At 40.0% G+C, this 17,864-nt stretch overlaps 1 protein-coding gene across 1 annotated transcript in view; it reads right to left on the bottom strand.

Annotated features, from left to right (window-relative positions):
- LOC121858623 (mucin-5AC-like) overlaps nt 1-7,295 on the bottom strand; it is a 59,181-nt gene extending 51,886 nt beyond the window's left edge. The window contains exon 1 of the mRNA XM_042355140.1: nt 6,694-7,295. Within this exon, the coding sequence (XP_042211074.1) occupies nt 6,694-6,723 (30 nt within the window). The 5' untranslated portion in view covers nt 6,724-7,295. The remainder of the gene's footprint in view (nt 1-6,693) is intronic.
- Nucleotides 7,296-17,864: the final 10,569 nt, after the last annotated feature.

Here is a 17,864-nt window from a genome sequence, read left to right on the forward strand (position 1 = left end):
GACGTAAGGACATTGGTAACTCTCTCTCTCTCTCTCTCTCTCTCTCTCTCTCTGTTATTATGAAGGCTTAATATCCACCTACACTATATAAATGAACAGGTGTATTTCTTAATTAAACCATCATACTGAGTAAATCACCCTACCTGTATTTTAAGTATACCTAAATCACATCCGTAAATTATATATATATAGTTCTTAATGATGCAGTAATCCCTACATCACCTCCCTTGTTATTGTGCTGGGAAATGTTATATTGTACACACACACACACACACACACACACACACACACACACACACACACACAGCGGCCTTCAAAACATACGCTGTAAAACCTGTTAACGTGATCACATTTCTATACTCAACACTGACGCCATCTTCCCCGTTGCTAATTCTCCCACCTACCTGTATACCTGGGTCGGGCTGAGGTGTATGGAGGATAAACAAAGTGACAGGTAGAGGTTAAGTGAGAGAAGCGGGAGGTAATGTGAGGGGTTTGGGGGAGAGTAAACCCGTTTGACAGGACTTCCGTTGCTTTGCGGGGTGGGGCGCCTTGGACCACTGAATCTTGCAGTATCTCACACGCACGCACACACACACACACACACATGCACGCTCATTGGCACACGCTCACTCACACATTCACACATAAACACACTAATTCACCTACAAACACGCTCCACTCATTCACTCACTCCAAACACGCTCGCTGACACACACACACACACACACACACACACACACACACACACACACACACACACACGCTCGCTGACACACACACACACACACACACACACACACACACACACATATTTCGAATCTTGTCTCTAATATTAACTGATTGTTCTTGATGTTCAATTTACGTTTATAATAACTTAAAAAAAAACATGTTTCTTCCTCAAGGTCGAACTTAACACACACAGTCACTAGTCAACGTTTGGTTACCTGCTCCTGTTAACTTTATACAGTAACGCCAAAGAACTATCTATACCTCAGGTGATCGATGAATTTCATAATGAACACTGTGACTCCTCTTGTCTCGGTAGGGTTGTCAAAATCCTTCGTCGGTTGTGTCATATTTTATCAACACAATTTTGTATAGATAATTTTTTTTCAGTGACTACGTTAAGGAACTAGTTTACGAAGTTGTATATTACCAACAGAAACACGAAAGACATTAAAAAGAACTTATTTATTCTACTTCTTGATTAATTAATTTGTTAACTCAGCCACTTTACGGTTTGATTTAGCTTAACTAACCATGATAATCGTCTAATCCATCTGACAATATATCATCCCAATCCGTCAAACAACAAGGCCTATGATTGGCTACACCGCAACTCATTGACCAATCAGATATGTCATAATAAACATACGGCAACTCTACAGCCAATCACGTCAACCAGGATTACGTCATCATGGCACCTGTGAGAACTTCCGCGTACTCTATTTATTTGGTTAGTAATTAAGAAACCACTAAGGTCCCCAGACGGTGAATCTGATGGGCAGGTACACATTAATTTACGTGTCCCACAAGTGCTTCTGAGTGGCAATTAGGATGCCTCTTAATTAAGGCTTTTTAGTGGTTGGGTGTAAAAGGTGGTTGTTTACGTGCATACCTGAGTGTATTCTCTCTCTCTCTCTCTCTCTCTCTCTCTCTCTGTAAACCTGAGTTACCTCTTAATGACCAAACAGGTGCATCTGATGAACAAATCAAACTTTAAAAAATTCTACGGTAATTACCCTAATAAGTATAAATGTGTAAGTGAATCTCTTATTACCTGATGGGCAATTAAATATTCCTTTAATGGTCTATGTAATTAATTCCGTAAAACATAATCGTAAATAATTATCGAATATTTCTCTCTGGTGTGTGAGGTTATTGACACACACACACACACACACACACACACACACACACACACACACACACACACACACACGTTACCCCCGCCTCACCCTTTTATAAGTATACTTCTTGTTACATCTTTCTTCACCACCTGTTACCACCACCTGTTACCTGTTAATAATCCTGGGTGGTTCAACAGCTAATAACGGGGTGTGTCAGGTGGGTCTACAGTGAGAACATTACCGTGGTGTATTTCAAGGCTTTCTTCATACTAACTCATATATACATTAGATCTAACACACATAACAGAATAATTATTTACATATTTACAAACATTGACGTAAATAAGTACATCTAACAGTACCATATTTCTTCATATTATAGTATATTTTCCACATTCATACAACAGAATCACACAGGACTCTATTTACATATTTACAAATATTTACGTAAATTAGTACATCCCAGGTATTAGTTATTTCTTCATTAGCATTATGTATCGAGTATTTATTTTCACATACGTCACAGGTGAGCGCAGGTGTAATAGCCTCAAGACACAGGTATGCTCAGAAGGCTATTAGAGGAGCTATTTACTTCACATATTTCACCAGGGTTCCTAGTTGTTAGCGGCTATTGTGGCTATTTAAGAGAGAGGTTTATTTGCTAGTAATGTGTTGGTGGTCTTTCTGGGTGTCTAAATATCTGCTTATTCTCGTTCTCACTGTATTTGTCTGTCTGTCTGTTTTATAATTATGGTCGTTTGTGTCATTTAGTCTATGTTTGTTTTTGTCTTGTTTATGTGTTTGTGTGTTTGATTTTTTTTTATCTCTGTTTTTGTCTGTGTTTGTTTCTTTCATCTCCGTTTGTTTGTCTGTTTGTTTTTGTTCTGTTTTATCTCTCCGTCTGTTTGTATTGTCTGTAGGTATGTTTCAGTATCTGTCCATTTGCCTGTTTTTTTTTCTTCTAGTTCAAAACACACACACACACACACACACACACGGTCATTAGAACCCCTCAGTTATCTGTATTTAAGCGACATTCATATTCAGTAACGTGTAATAACCTTGTCAGTTTTCGTCACCTAAATTCCTTTTTTTTTTTTTTTTTTCCCTAAAGATGATTCACCTGTCAGAGAATTTACCTGAGCACTGATTATTATCTTTCTTCAACTCAAAGTTTTATAAAAATTACGACATTGAGTTAAGAATTCTTGTGTTTAGGAACCTGAGGTGATTTAAATAACCAAGGTCTTTTAGCGATGTCTGTTGTATGTTTAAAATGTTAAATATTTATCGTGAAAAACTAATATGGGAATTTGTTTTTTTCTCTGAGGTGCTGTTGAGTATGGATGCTTTTTTTTTGGAGGGGTCCCATTACTGTCAGCACACGAATGTCAGCATGTTTAGCATATTTGAAGGTAAGGATACGTAAGGATGTCAGGTAAATATATAGAGACAGGGCCACACAAACTCATATTGAAGTCTGTATAGCTGGTAAATAAAGCCTTTTGTAATTCTTCTGTTTTAGCTTTTCTAATTCTTCTGTTTTAGCTTTTTTTAATTGTGCTGTTTTAGTATATCTTGCTTTTTTGCTGTAGCTTTGTCTGTCTTTGTTATAATAGATGTTTACAATTGGGAAGATCATTATAAACCCAGTATATGAGAGAGAATTCTTCCACCTAAATCTTAACACGGATTTAAACTCATATATGACTGTAAACTCTGTCCTTCGTCTACACTAACTACTAATTAAGTCATTTTTCAAGCTGTTACACAAGGTTAACTTCCCTGTAATTATTTAATACCAAACTGCAGTGTTTTAAGCAGCAGTTTTGTTACTAAATGCTCATAATGTCGCGGTCACTTACAACCAACGATCAAATAACGTCGCTAATACTCAAGCGCTGTGGTAATACTGTAAATATTCCTAAATAAAGAAGCTATGTCCTCCAATAATGCTTAGTGTCCATAAAAAGGTAAAATGACTATAATTACTAGAAATAATGACACGTAACCCTCTTGTAAACAAGGCGTCAAGTGGGAGGACTACGAACATAAATTAATTACTGTATATATCGTACTATATATGCACCTGCACAATAAACATGAATAAATAAATAAAATTTTAAATAAAACTAACTTAAAATATACTTCGTTAGGTTAGATTAGTAAAGTTAGGATCATTAGTTAATATAAAAAAGTTATATATATTATTTACGCCCGCAGCACTCGCCCTTCTTCAGGTCTCCGAGTACTGGCCTTCTCTTCCGCATGTTATAAACTCCCTAAGACCATAAACGAATAAACAAAATACACAACAACGTTCATTTATCTTACATACGACAGTTATTACCTCCAGTTGTCTCTCTCGGCGGCTTTTATCTTATTTCCTGATGCTGCCAGATGACGGATGGTTGGCGGTGACCCACTCAAATTACATATCTTTCTTAAGTTGTAGGGGATGGAGTTAACTTTTACTATGATTTATCAATAATTTCCGTATAATTTAACTTTATTTCAATATTGTTATATAACCTGCATATACGTATACTTTTACCGCTAGTTATAGTTATAATTATCGTCATCAAAGGTTTGATCTTCCTTGATGGTAATTTTACTCACAGTTAAAACCAATTAGTTATTTAGCGGTTTATACTATAGACATGAGGTTTATTTAGCGGTTTATACTATAGACATGAGGTTTATTTAGCGGTTCATACTAGAAAGGAGGTTAATTTAGCGGTTTATACTAATTATTAGGTCTATTTAGCGGTTTATAATAGTCTTGGGGTTTATTAGCGGTTTATACTAATTCACACACGCATTCCTCTCTCTCTCTCTCTCTCTCTCTCTCTCTCTCTCTCTCTCTCTCTCTCTCTCTCAGCCAGTAGAGATATACAGGACACACATTATTCAATCCTGACTCTAAATACTCATAGTGATGCTGATAATGTCTGTAATCTCCTCAATGATCTGAATATTAAAGTGAGAGGGGGGGACAGGGGAGGGAGGGGGAGGGGGAGGGATGTGTCTGTATGTTTGGATGTAAGGCAGGCCGGTCTGTGTCCTGCTCCTTAACAGTTACAGGATACAATAAGGAGAAAGCAGGTTGTCGGAAATACTGCTCCTGTGGCCTGTCAAGAATCTTTAATGGTGGAGAGGATGATATTGTTATTTATTGCACTATCTATCTATCTCTTCTTGTCTTATATATGTATGTATGTGTGTGTGTGTGTGTGTGTGTGTGTGATATATTGACACGTGTACACCTCACTAAGTATAAGCTTATTTACTCCCGTCCTCCACCACGCGACACACGTGGTCCATTTCACGGGTTTTTACACCTTTTTTTTTTTACATATAATTCCCCACCAAGAATACCCTGACGTCACTAGTCCACAAACTTCATTGATTGGCTAATGACTAGACCCCAATGACGTCAATACACAATAAACCTCATTGATTGGCTAATGACTCGACTCCAGCAACGTCACCATTCCCTGCAACCAATAGGATCACAGATCTTGGCATGATCTCATATATCCGTCAGCCAATCAGAAAAAATTAGATATAAATCCCAACGGAAAATCAACTTTAAATCCCTTTACAAATAACACCAAGACGCTGATGACACCACATAACTTAGATAATTATAAGTTGTAAAGGAAATTGAGAAAGGATTTTGATTTAGTTAAGAGGATTAGTGATAAAATGAATAAAGAGCAGTGGATAAGCAGGGAGCAAGAGCCCGGACCTACCTGGCTGCCCACCTCAGGTTAACCTTTGTTATTTGTGGCCGCTAACGGGACCCTCAGCCACTTGTCCACACGAATTCCACGAGTGACATTTGAACCCTTTATATCAGGGCGGATCTGGCCTGCCTTATCTCCCACCTAACACGTTATTAACACTAGTTATTGAACCTAACCTAACCTAATCAAACCTAACCTAACCATATCTAACGTAATGTAACCTAGCCTGATCTAACCTAACCTAATCTAACCTAACCATATCTAACGTAATGTAACCTAGCCTGATCTAACCTAACCTAATCTAACCTAACCATATCTAACGTAATGTAACCTAGCCTGATCTAACCTAACCTAACCTAACCATATCTAACGTAATGTAACCTAGCCTGATCTAACCTTACCTTATCTAATCTAACCTAACCATATCTAACCTAACGTAACCTAACATTATTTGTAAGGGTTAGGTTAGGTTAGGTTGAGTCTCAGTGCAATATTGATTTCATTTCATTTTGGACGCCATATTTTCATTCAGTTTTGTTATGTGGTTTATTTTTCTCCTACTTTACTTTTGCATTTATGGATATTTTACATAATTTGTCGTTTGTATTTTTTGTTATGGCAAGACTCGAGGTAAAGGGCTTCTCTCTCTCTCTCTCTCTCTCTCTCTCTCTCTCTCTCTCTCTCTCTCTCTCTCTCTCTTTGCTCTTGTCATTCCTGGTACAAAAACGGTCTTGTACACACTTGTTCCTTGGCATAGTTCAAACTCTTAATAAAAACAGTCTTGCAGTATTGCTTCCTGTTGAATCTGTGTTGCGCAATACTTGTGTTACTGCGGCCTCCTGTGTTATGTATGTATGTATGTATGTATGTATGTATGTATGTATGTATGTATGTATGTATGTATGTATGTATGTATGTACTCGTATGTAGGTCCTCCCCCCAACACAGGTAGGTCCCGCAACACAGGTAAGCCACCCCTCAACACAGGTAAGTCCCCAACACAGGTAGGTCACCAACACAGGTACGTCACCCCTCAAAACTGGTAATTCCCCAACACAGGTAGGTCCCCCCAAGGTTCAACAGGTACTCACCAACGCTAGTATCACCGTAGCTCTTGTCATGTTGATGATCCACCGTGGTTGTTGACACGTGGGTACAGTAGTAGTGGTGGTGGTGGCTGTGGTAGCCGTCACCAGTCACACACACCCTACAGGTTCACACTCACTTACTGCCCCTAACACTCCCTCAAGTGCTAGGATACTCAACACTTCACTTGGAATATGAATCACAAGAGACGAAAAAGACACTTTTTAAAAACACTTTCGATTAATCTTTTCCTTTAGTTATAAACCAGAACAACTTGACGTTAACACACTGATGTGATGATAACTTTCTGTCGTCCGGGAGAGGTTTTCTGTGAGTTATTTCTTGTGGCTTATTTTTCCAAGATGTAAAAGTTGGCACTACACAAGGCACTATAGAGGGCTGGGAGGGGCCAGGCTGGCACTCCTCAACACAACAACACTGACCAGGCTCGCAAAGTCCGCTATAACGTCCAAGACGCCAAAACGGGACTTATTTTCTCCACCAATTGGCGACTCCTGATCAGAAGTAACTGGAGGGTTGTTGTGTGAGCGAGAGATAAGGATGATAGTGGTGAGTGTGGTGGTGGTGGTGGTGGTGATAGCCCGACCACGAGACGAGTGGGGGAGCAAGCGTCTCCTGACCAAGGCTCCAACCACCCAAGGACACCCGGGAACTGCCTGCTGGAGGGAGAGGCACGACGCTCGTCCACAACTCTACCCTCATTACAAACCACTATGACAACACTATACTACACTATACCCTCAGCAGAATGATAACGAATACATCTATAAACACCATACAACAAGATGAGAGTAATTAGTACCGTAATAGAGCCGTAGTGAAGATGTTACATATGTTATGCTCGGTGGGTGGCCCAGGGTGCAAGTGGAGCAGCGGTATAGATGAGGGAGGGCGTGGTGAGGCCGTCAAGGATATGTGAACCACTACACATCCTTCACCCTTATGGGTACCTACCATAAGGCCCATGACCACACCTACACACGCGCAACACTTTAATACCCTTTAGAATTGAAAAGCACTAACACAAGATGGCGCCTGTTTATAGTTTGGAAATTAAAAACTATTATGTAGAACAACAACAACAACAACAACTACAGCCACAATACAGCAACACAAACTTCAAAATACAGGAAGATTCAGCAGCTACAGTGGATTCAGTCGCTTTAAACGAAGAGAAGATAGTATATACGGTAGTTTGGTCTTTAACGAAACTAACGGAACTACCTTGTTAATGAATATGTTTACCTACTAATTAAGACACAGGTAATGAGGTTTGGAATAACTTTGAAATATATACTTAATCATTACCTAAGTGAATCCCAATAATAACAATAACAATAATAATAACACTAACAATAAAGAAGGAAAAAATAAAGAATAAACAAAAGTATGAAACAAAATAAATTAATTACTTTCTTCACCTGTATCGTCTACCTTGCTCACCTGACCAATTAAACACATAGTTAATTTACCCAAGTTAATATACTGTTAATATTAAAAACACTCATTGAATAACATAATTTTACTCGTATTTTTTTTTATATAGGGAAGATTTTTACTGTTATTTTTATATTATTTTTTAATACTATTAGATGAGACAAATTTATATAGTAATATTTAATTCCTTAGTATAACATAACGTATTGGGGAGATGGGGGGTGAGGGAAAAGAGATAAGGAAGAGGAAGACGAGGGAGGGGGGAGGGGGAGGAGAGAGAAGGGTAAGGCAGAGTTCACCCTGAGAAAGTCGGGGAGGGGGGGGACGCGAGAGGGAGAGGTAAGACACTAGAGGGGAGTGGCTTTGTAAACCCCCTCTCTCTCTCTCTCTCTCTCTCTCTCTCTCTCGTGATTCGTAATGAGATAATGTCGCATTGTCTCTTTCTCTTGTATGTTTGTCTGTTGTTCTCACCGTACTTATATACACTAAGAGACAAGTTGTATGTTTCTCTGTATTAAACTAATGTATTATGTGTATGACCTGTATGGTCTATGTATACTGTATGTAGTGTGGTGTAGTGTAGTGTGGTGTAGTGAAGTCAGTATTGCTTCACTATAAGGCTTGTAAAATAAAAATCTATAAATTATAATAACTAACAGACTATTATGCTTGTGACAGTGTTCGTCTTGCCATGAATTAGTGTTCGGGTATACCTGTGTGTGTGTGTGTGTGTGTGTGTGTGTGTGTGTGTGTGTGTGTGTGTGTGTGTGTGTGTGTGTGTGTGTGTGTAAAGTTCAACTCACTGATTTTATTTATTTTTTTATCCAAGTATATTATTCCTCACCGGTGGCAGCCTCTGAACAGGTAGGTAGGTAGAAGTCCAATCAGGTAAGTAGGTAGACAGCCAGGTAAGTAGGTAGGTAGAGACAGGTAAGTAGGTAGACAGCAGGTAAGTAGTTAGGTAAAGAGACAGGTAAGTAGGTAGACAGTGAGCCAACCAGGTATTACAGTCCAGGTATAAACAGCAATATTTCCTCACCACTACCACCACCTTGTCCCTGCCAAGGCCGAAGTCTTGTGCTGCCGTCATGAGAGGTGAGATCGGCCGGGTGTGTTGGCCCCTGTCTTCAAGGTCACCACACCACCCCGGGCAACTCTATATACCGTTTTCCTTACGTGTTAGTATTATCATTACCATTAACCTAATTTTATATCAATATTTCCTCATTTATTATTATTACTAACTAACACCATTTATTACAGTTTCCTATCTTACTATTTTTTATACAAGTTTTCATATAATCTTAACATATAACTTTTAGATATTTAATATTACAGTTTTTACGTCAAGTTCTTAGAAAAAAATTATTTACTCTTGAGCAGTGGTGAGTGATACAGCCTTGCCTCCTGTACTAAGAGTCTTGTTGATTTTACTGTAATATAAAATCAACTGTAACTAAGGTTTAACATAGAGTTTACTTAGTGTTGTATTAGACTACAGACTTACAGAACCTCAGTAATTGAAATACAGTATTACGTATTTTATTATTATTATTATTATTACTACTTTTTTAATTGCTCTTATTACGTATTTTTCTCTTATTTACTATTCTGTATGTCTTATTTATTCCGTATTTCTATCCTTATTATTAGTTTGTCTAAATGTTATGTTATATAAGGAAATACTGAAACAATACATATATAACAAATTAAACCATAAAAGATCCCTATAATCTTGAAGACGAAAGAGACAAAAACAAAAACAGGTTAATAAAAGCGTGTAAGGTCAGACAAATACAAAAAAACAAAAGCCAAGAGAGTAAAAGACAATAACTCATTTCACACACACCAAAAAGAATTCAAATGAGAAGTTATTACAAAAGCAGCTTCAATAAAAGACAAAATTACTAAGAGGTCATATGAAGATTAGTCAAGATTGTGTGTGTGTTTTCTGATGGTGTGGTCACGTTAGGTTAGTTAGCTCACTATCTCTCCTCCAGTTGAAGTCTCTGAGAGCTTGTGTTTACCTCACTCACTCACTCACTCACCCACACCCACTCACTCTCACTCGCCCACACCCACTCTCACTCACTCACTCACTCTCACTCACTCACTCACTCACTCACACTCACTCACTCACACTCACTGACACTCACTCATCCACCCAAAATATACCTTTATTAACCCTTTGAGTATTACCTGTGTATCGTAAGTGAAATAACACACACGATAGGTACAAAATTTACCTTAATTGATCCTCTGTATCGTAGCTTAAGTAGATACGTCCTCACCCTTGCACACCACGATAGTTACAATAGCTATCAAAAAAAAAAAATCGTAATTACCCTTTGAGAATCCGGGTCACCTGCGCAGGATATTCCCTTAACGATAAGATCACCTGTTCATTACGCACCTGGGAAATTGACGTAGTTATTATAGCAATATTTCCCAATTACACCTGATGACAAGATTTGATTTTGAGCCGTAATTAATAGGGATATAAGACCGTGATTCACTCGTGAGTATTGAGATCACCTTAAGATTAGCCAACCTCACCCCCCCCCCCCCTTCCCATCCCCAGCATATTTCAACTAATTAAATGACCTTGGTGGGGTTAGGTTAGGTTAGGTTAGGTTAATGCAAATAATAACCTTTAAACCCACAAATAAATAAATAAATAGATAAGAGACATGAAAAAAAAAATTAATTCCAACGAAAATTATACTGTTTGTTTACATACTGGTGGCGCCACGGTGGGCAAAACTCGCAACTCTGGGATAATAACTCCAACCTCTGAATACCATATTAACATACTGTATATTTAACCTCTCTATTCATGTCCAGGTGATCCCGTGCATGTTCTTGGTAATCACACCTTTCACACCTGGGACACCGTATAATTGTATTAACATCAATGAGTAATATGAGGAGAGTCTTATAAGGTAAGGTGTTGGATTATGCGTTCCGCGTACCTGAACCATCTGGGTGGAGGGGCCACTGGTTGATGATCTCTCTCTCTCTCTCTCTCTCTCTCTCTCTCTCTCTCTCTCTCTCTCTCTCTCTCTCTCCTCTTCTCCCTTCTCTTCCTCTCTCTCCCTCCCTCCTCCTCACTGGTCTTCCATCACCGCAGCAGTCAGTCAGTCAGTGGCTCCTACAAGTGACCTTTGCAGGGTGCTGACCTTCGCCTGGTGACCTTTCAGCTCCACATGTCTGGTTCACCGTGTTGCTGTGCCCCTCCAACCCCCTCTAGCCCTCACCATTATCCCTAGCCCTTACCTCTACCCCCAGCCCTCGTCCTAAGACCTCACCCTTACCTCCAGCCCTCACTCCTCTCACCTGTCCAATAAGTTAAAACCTGTAGTCGCTCTCTCTCTCTCTCTCTCTCTCTCTCTCTCTCTCTCTCTCTCTCCTCATCTCCCCTGCTCCGTCCTTCACTCCCTCCATCTCCTCTCTCTTTCTCACCCTCCCTCCCTCCCTCCTTCTCCTCCTCACTCCCTTCTCTCCCTCCCCTTCCCCCCCCTTAGGGTCAACCTTCCCCTACAGTAGACACAATAGACGACTTCCTGTGGGATAGGTGAAAGGTCAAGTGGGAGGGGGAAGAGGGGGAGAGGAGGTGGTAGGGAAGAAAGGGGGGAGGGAGGGGGAGAGAAGGTGAGAGAAATGATTATAATAGAGAAGACGAAGAGAAGTGAAGGAGGAAGAGGTGATGAAAGAGGAAATAGAAGACATGTGTAGACAACTAGCAGACAAGATTACGCAGCAGACAGCACCAAACAGCAGACAAGATTACACAGCAGACAGCACCAAACAGCAGACAAGATTACACAGCAGACAGCACCAAACAGCAGACAAGATTACACAGCAGACAGCACCAAACAGCAGACAAGATTACACAGCAGACAGCCCAAACAGACAAGATTACGCAGCAGACAGCACCAAACAGCAGACAAGATTACACAGCAGACAGCACCAAACAGCAGACAAGATTACGCAGCAGACAGCACCAAACAGCAGACAAGAATACACAGCAAACAGCACAGAAGATTACGCAGCAAACAACAGAGAAGATTAAGCAGCAGACAGCAGACAAGCAGTAGGCGACCTTGAGAATAACGGGCTCAGTGAGGGTACATTACTAACCCCAGCGTGACCACTCCCCCTCCTAATACTCCCACACTCCTCCCCCTCCTCCTCCTACTCCCTGTGCCTCTTCTCCCCCTCTCCCCCTCTCCTCCCACCCCACTCAACTGTACCTCTCCCCTTCCTGTCTCCTCCTCCTCCTACGCCCCCCCACTCACCTGCACCTCTTCCCCTCCTCTCTCCCTACTCCTCCCCCTCCCACACTCTTCCCCCTCCTCTCTCCCTGCACCTCCCCACCTCCCCATCCACTCAATTCTCATCCCTCTTCCCTTCCTCCCACTCATCATTTTATCCAACTCCTTCCTCTATTTTGCCTCCCTAATAAAAATAATAATAGGGACAGTCAGGTGTGTAGGAGAGAGAGAGAGAGAGAGAGAGAGAGAGTCACCAGTCCGGGGAGTACCTCAAGGTAGGTATTTCCCTCACCTATTTTTTTGTCACCTCTGATGTAAGTTGTCGTTCAAGTCACATTATAATGGATACATTTTCTTGGTACTTGAGATGACCAAATCAAAACTGTAGCCACGGTTAGGATACAGTTTAAAATACTAGTTGGGTGACTGTATCGAGGGTAGAAGTACAGTTTACTTGCTTTTTGGTTCACTGTATCGAGGGTAAATGTAAAGTTTATTGCTTTTTGGTTCACTGTATCGAGGGTAAAGGTACAGTTTATTGCTTTTTGGTTCACTGTATCGAGGGTAAAGGTACAGTTTCTTGGTAGCTCGAGTCCTGTATCAACACTGTATCAAGGTAAATTACAAGTTCTCAGTAGAGCGTGTACAGTAAACCTAACCAACGGAGGCAAGACAAGGCTGTACGTGTGAAGAAATGTTGTACAGTACACTTCACACACACACACACACACACACACACACACACACACACACACACACACACACACACTATTACAATAGATATGATAATAATAACTGATCAATAAATAGTCTATAGCTGAAGGCTGTTGAATAAATAATAGATATAACAATACAGGAATTTAAACAGAAATTATAAAAAGATAACAGGAAAATTCAATTAAGAATTCTTACTTAAATAAACAAGTTTGTGAGGCATTGAACATAAAAGTGTGGAAGACAAATATGTAAAGTGAAGCTCCATGTGAGGTGGTCTGTTTATGTACACTAGTGACAAGTAACATTCAAATTAGTATCATCAATGTATACTGTTGTCTAATTTTTCTCCCAATAATAGACCATTTTCTTTGTCTTCCGTCACCAGAGAAAACGATGAGTTGAGAGTCTAAAACAGCGGTAACTATGATAATTTTAATTCACTATCAGAGAGTATGGAGGCTTCACACACACACACTGATATGAAGGCGAGAAGTTTGATAATTTATGGATGTCTCTTGTCGCATCCGTAAAGTTCTGAGACTTGCTTGACCTGTATTCATGAGGGTGGAGGATGGAGGGTGGTAGGTGGAGGGTGGAGGGTGGTAGGTGGAGGGTGGTAGGTGGAGGGTGGTAGGTGGAGGGTGGAGGGTGGTAGGTGGAGGTGGAGGTGGAGGTGGAGGTGGTAGGTGGAGGGAGGTGGAGGTGGAGGGGAGGTGGTAGGTGGTGGTGGGTGGGTAGGGTGGAGGTGGAGGTGTGGAGGTGTGGAGGAGGTGGAGGGTGGAGGTGTGGTAGGTGGAGGGTGGAGGAGGTGGAGGGTGGAGGGTGGTAGGTGGAGGGTGGAGGGTGGTAGGTGGAGGGTGGAGGGTGGAGGGTGGAGGATGAGTAGCTTGGAGGACGAGATCTTAACAGTTCCGTGTAAGGCAAGAGCAACAGGTGGCCTTGTCTGCGCCTTGTCTGTCTCCAAACACAGGTGTGGTCTAGATAGATAGATAGATAGATATTCTGATAGATAGGTAGATAGATAGATATTCTGATAGATATCCTGAAAGATTCATCATGCAAGTTATTCAATTGATTCAGCATGTAAATAGACAGTGCAGGTAAATAACAATGAACGAACACACACACACACACACACACACACACACACACACACACACACACACACACACACACACACACACACTCTCTCTCTTCCTGTAATACATAATAGCACAAGGATACCCCCCCCGCCCACATGTCCTTGATCAATGGTACTCTATGGGCCCCGGGGGAGTCCTACAAAATGAGTCCTTCAAGACCTTCGCCAGAGTCCTGAGGTTATCCGAGGCATATAAAGGTCACTACTCACGCCACCGCCACCGGATATGTAACCTGACGGGCCACCATTTTGCCTATCTGTTCAGACCGCCGGCACCGGATATAAACTGCCTTTAAACTTTCAATTAAACCACAGTCCACAAAGGGTTAAACCATCGTCTTCCTAGAGTTAAACCATCGTCTTCAAACCTTAAGTTAATCGGGCACCAAGAATGACATCAAAAACTCTACGGTATTTAAACACCTTCTTCCTCCTGCTAATTCCCGTCCGTGGGTTCGTTTGGTTAGGTTAAGATTGGGTAAGATAGGGTAGGGTAGGGTAGGTTGCCCTCACGCCTGTCATAATAATAATAATAATAAACTCTTTTCAGCGTACTATTCATCTCCACAAACATATCAGAGAGACAGTGGGAAGGAGGAACCAAGACATCAGAACCTATGAATAGCGCGCTAAGTGGAATGTAAACACTCTATCTCCATCACATATTACGACATACATTTCTCACCCCGCCAGAGAGGAAGTTAATCTCTCTGTAAATATAACCCAGTAAGATGTAACACTATGTAGATGTCATAAATGCTAAAAAGAAACGTTTATCTTTATTTAATACAGACTTGGGGAGCATTTGTCTTCAGTGAGGTGGCGCACACAGCTTTATATACAGTATATACCCAACCATGTTGCTATCAAGGAAGAAATATAGACGCCATGAATCACACTCATAAAACGGGTGAGCATAGCGGCGGGGGGGCTTTGTTGTGCTGACCTAGCGGGTATCTGATGCTCTTTAGATGATCATAAAATTTAATGATAGAGAATCCAACCTTTTTTTGTTTCATCCCTGGCATAATTGATTCGAGTCTATTACGTATAAAATCCATTCCTTGTTGTCAGAGTAAAATACGAGGATTAGAAATAGGATTGACGATGTTACTGATACATATACGCCATTTCTGTACCCTGACCAGTATATATAGCCGTATATATAACACACGTATATGACTGGCTATTTATTGTTGCTTATCATCAATGGTGTCCATACATTTAAGGCTGTACACTACACTACACTAATAGTAATAATCGACAATAAAAAGTAATAAGAAAAACAATTAACAAATATCATACAGAAATAACTGAAAAAAATTGATTAAATTACCTACAACCGTTTAAACTTTTGTAACGGTCAAATTTTCTATCCCTAAAAATACGCAACTTTACGTTTAAACACATCCTTAATCCTGATGTTGATATTGAACCCTGATAATTAAATACAAAAACGTTATAAATCAATTATATCCATGACATACTCTATAAGATAAATCCGTAGAAGTCAATCAATAAGAGAAAACAAGTAATTGGTAGGGGTAACTAAAGCAAACTAAAATTCCTTAATAATCTGTCGCAGTCAAGTGAAGCGTGACGCACCCGAGGGACGCGGACATTCCTTGGGCCAACAGGTCAAGGGTATAATGAAAATAAGAGATATGACTGGGTGTGGAGTTGCAGGGGGTGAGGTACAGGGTGTGGTGATGAAGAGTGTGGTAAAGGGTGTATGGAGGTGAAGGGTGTGGCAAAGGGAGTGTGGGGCAGTTGGTCTGTTCTTTGTTACTTTTTTATGATTTTTATTGTTAATACAAGAGGGAATTGGAGTACCTGGAGAAAACCTGCCATGTTTGGTAGTGTTCCACTGATTAACACCCTTCTCATATCTGCCCCGCCCTGGGGGTTGAACCGAGGAACCTGAGTTTTAGTTTTGCTCTGCAGTAAACTATCAGTGAATCACCTACCACAGTGTTGAGACAAACTTTTTATTAACCAATAAAAATGTTAAGAAGATGAACGACCTCAACGGCGCCATGTTTATTACGGTGTCGCTGCCAGTGTACGAGGTCTTTAATTACATTGATTTTTTATTAATTATACCATAATTAATATACACAACCCTTCTTTTTATTTCGGATAAGTCAGCCATGAAGACTAATAAAATAATTATATATAATACGGTACAACAATACTACCTTAAGTTTTTACATCACCAAACACAAAAATAAAAATTACTCACTGTAAACTTGTTATATATAAAATGGAAAAGAAGACAATCAAGACTAAATCATTCTGGTACCAATCATCTGATATATATATATATATATATATATACTAGGGAATATTTATGAATAAAATAACGAAATCTAGTGACAAAACGTTCGGAATATTGAATTAAAATAAATGTACAGAGTACTGTTGAACACCGGGCGGCAGCGACGGCTATTGGTTACTGGAGACAACAACGGTGACCAGTGACGCGCGGAAGTTGTTCTATGGAAAAAATAGCCACAAAAAGTTGTCTACTCTACCACTGATTCTTAAAAGTTCATGTCTTAAAATTACCAGCCCAACAGATGCTTTAAAACCCTATCTCTCTCTCACTCAAGCTGCAGAGATAAAGATGACTGGCCAGAATGAAATCCACAACATTACGCTAAAACTCTTTTCGTAAATAGATTGTTTTCTTGTACATAATTACACTAACGTACGAATTAATGAGGAGGTGAGCTCCAGTTAAGGACACACTGCCTCAAGGATAATGTTTATTCTGGCCATAAAGGTTTTTAACACACACACCCACACAAGAAACATTTTTGGGGTGAAGTATTTCGTGTTTGTGTGATGAGTCGACAGTTGTTGACACTAGTTTAGTATATTAAGTAGTTTATACCAAGAGTTTATTCCAAGAGTTTATACCAAGAATTTATACCAAGGGGTCACAAGTATACACACAATATTCATAATTCCTTCCAATGTTTTAAAACAGTTTGGTTAGGAAGGCGAGTCCAGTAAAAAAAATCACCCCCTCCAGCATGTAACACCTGATGCCACTGGGGCGACAAACACACGCAAGCTCCTTTTTTACACAGGTGTGACAGATGCTCGGACACACGACACCCTCATGCCAGGTGTTTTATTACTGCATGTACCTTTTTATCAGCAAGTTAAACCTGTAAAGTCAGGTAACTCCAACTATTTTTCAGTAATTATATTTTAACACAGGTTAGGTTAGGTTAGGCTCCAGTTACATTATATTACATCTATTATCATTATTTTCTAACGTACTTTCTCACTTAGTTCAACCTCTCCATCTTCTGACACACATTTACAGTACATTGATATATACTATATATATTTTTTACCTTAATGTATATAACATCAGTAAACAGGTGTACACTATTATTTAACTCGGAAGCAGCTGCAGAGTTATTTTAGGATGATGATTAAGTTTGGCTGTCAGTCTCTCTATCACGCACACACACACACACACACACGTGTACACACACACACACACACGTACACACACACGTGTACACACACACACACACACACACACACACACTCATTAAGAGACAACCAC

Source organism: Homarus americanus, unplaced genomic scaffold (assembly GCF_018991925.1).
Source record: "Homarus americanus isolate GMGI-L3 unplaced genomic scaffold, GMGI_Hamer_2.0 scaffold74, whole genome shotgun sequence".
Taxonomy (NCBI): Eukaryota; Metazoa; Arthropoda; class Malacostraca; order Decapoda; family Nephropidae; genus Homarus; species Homarus americanus.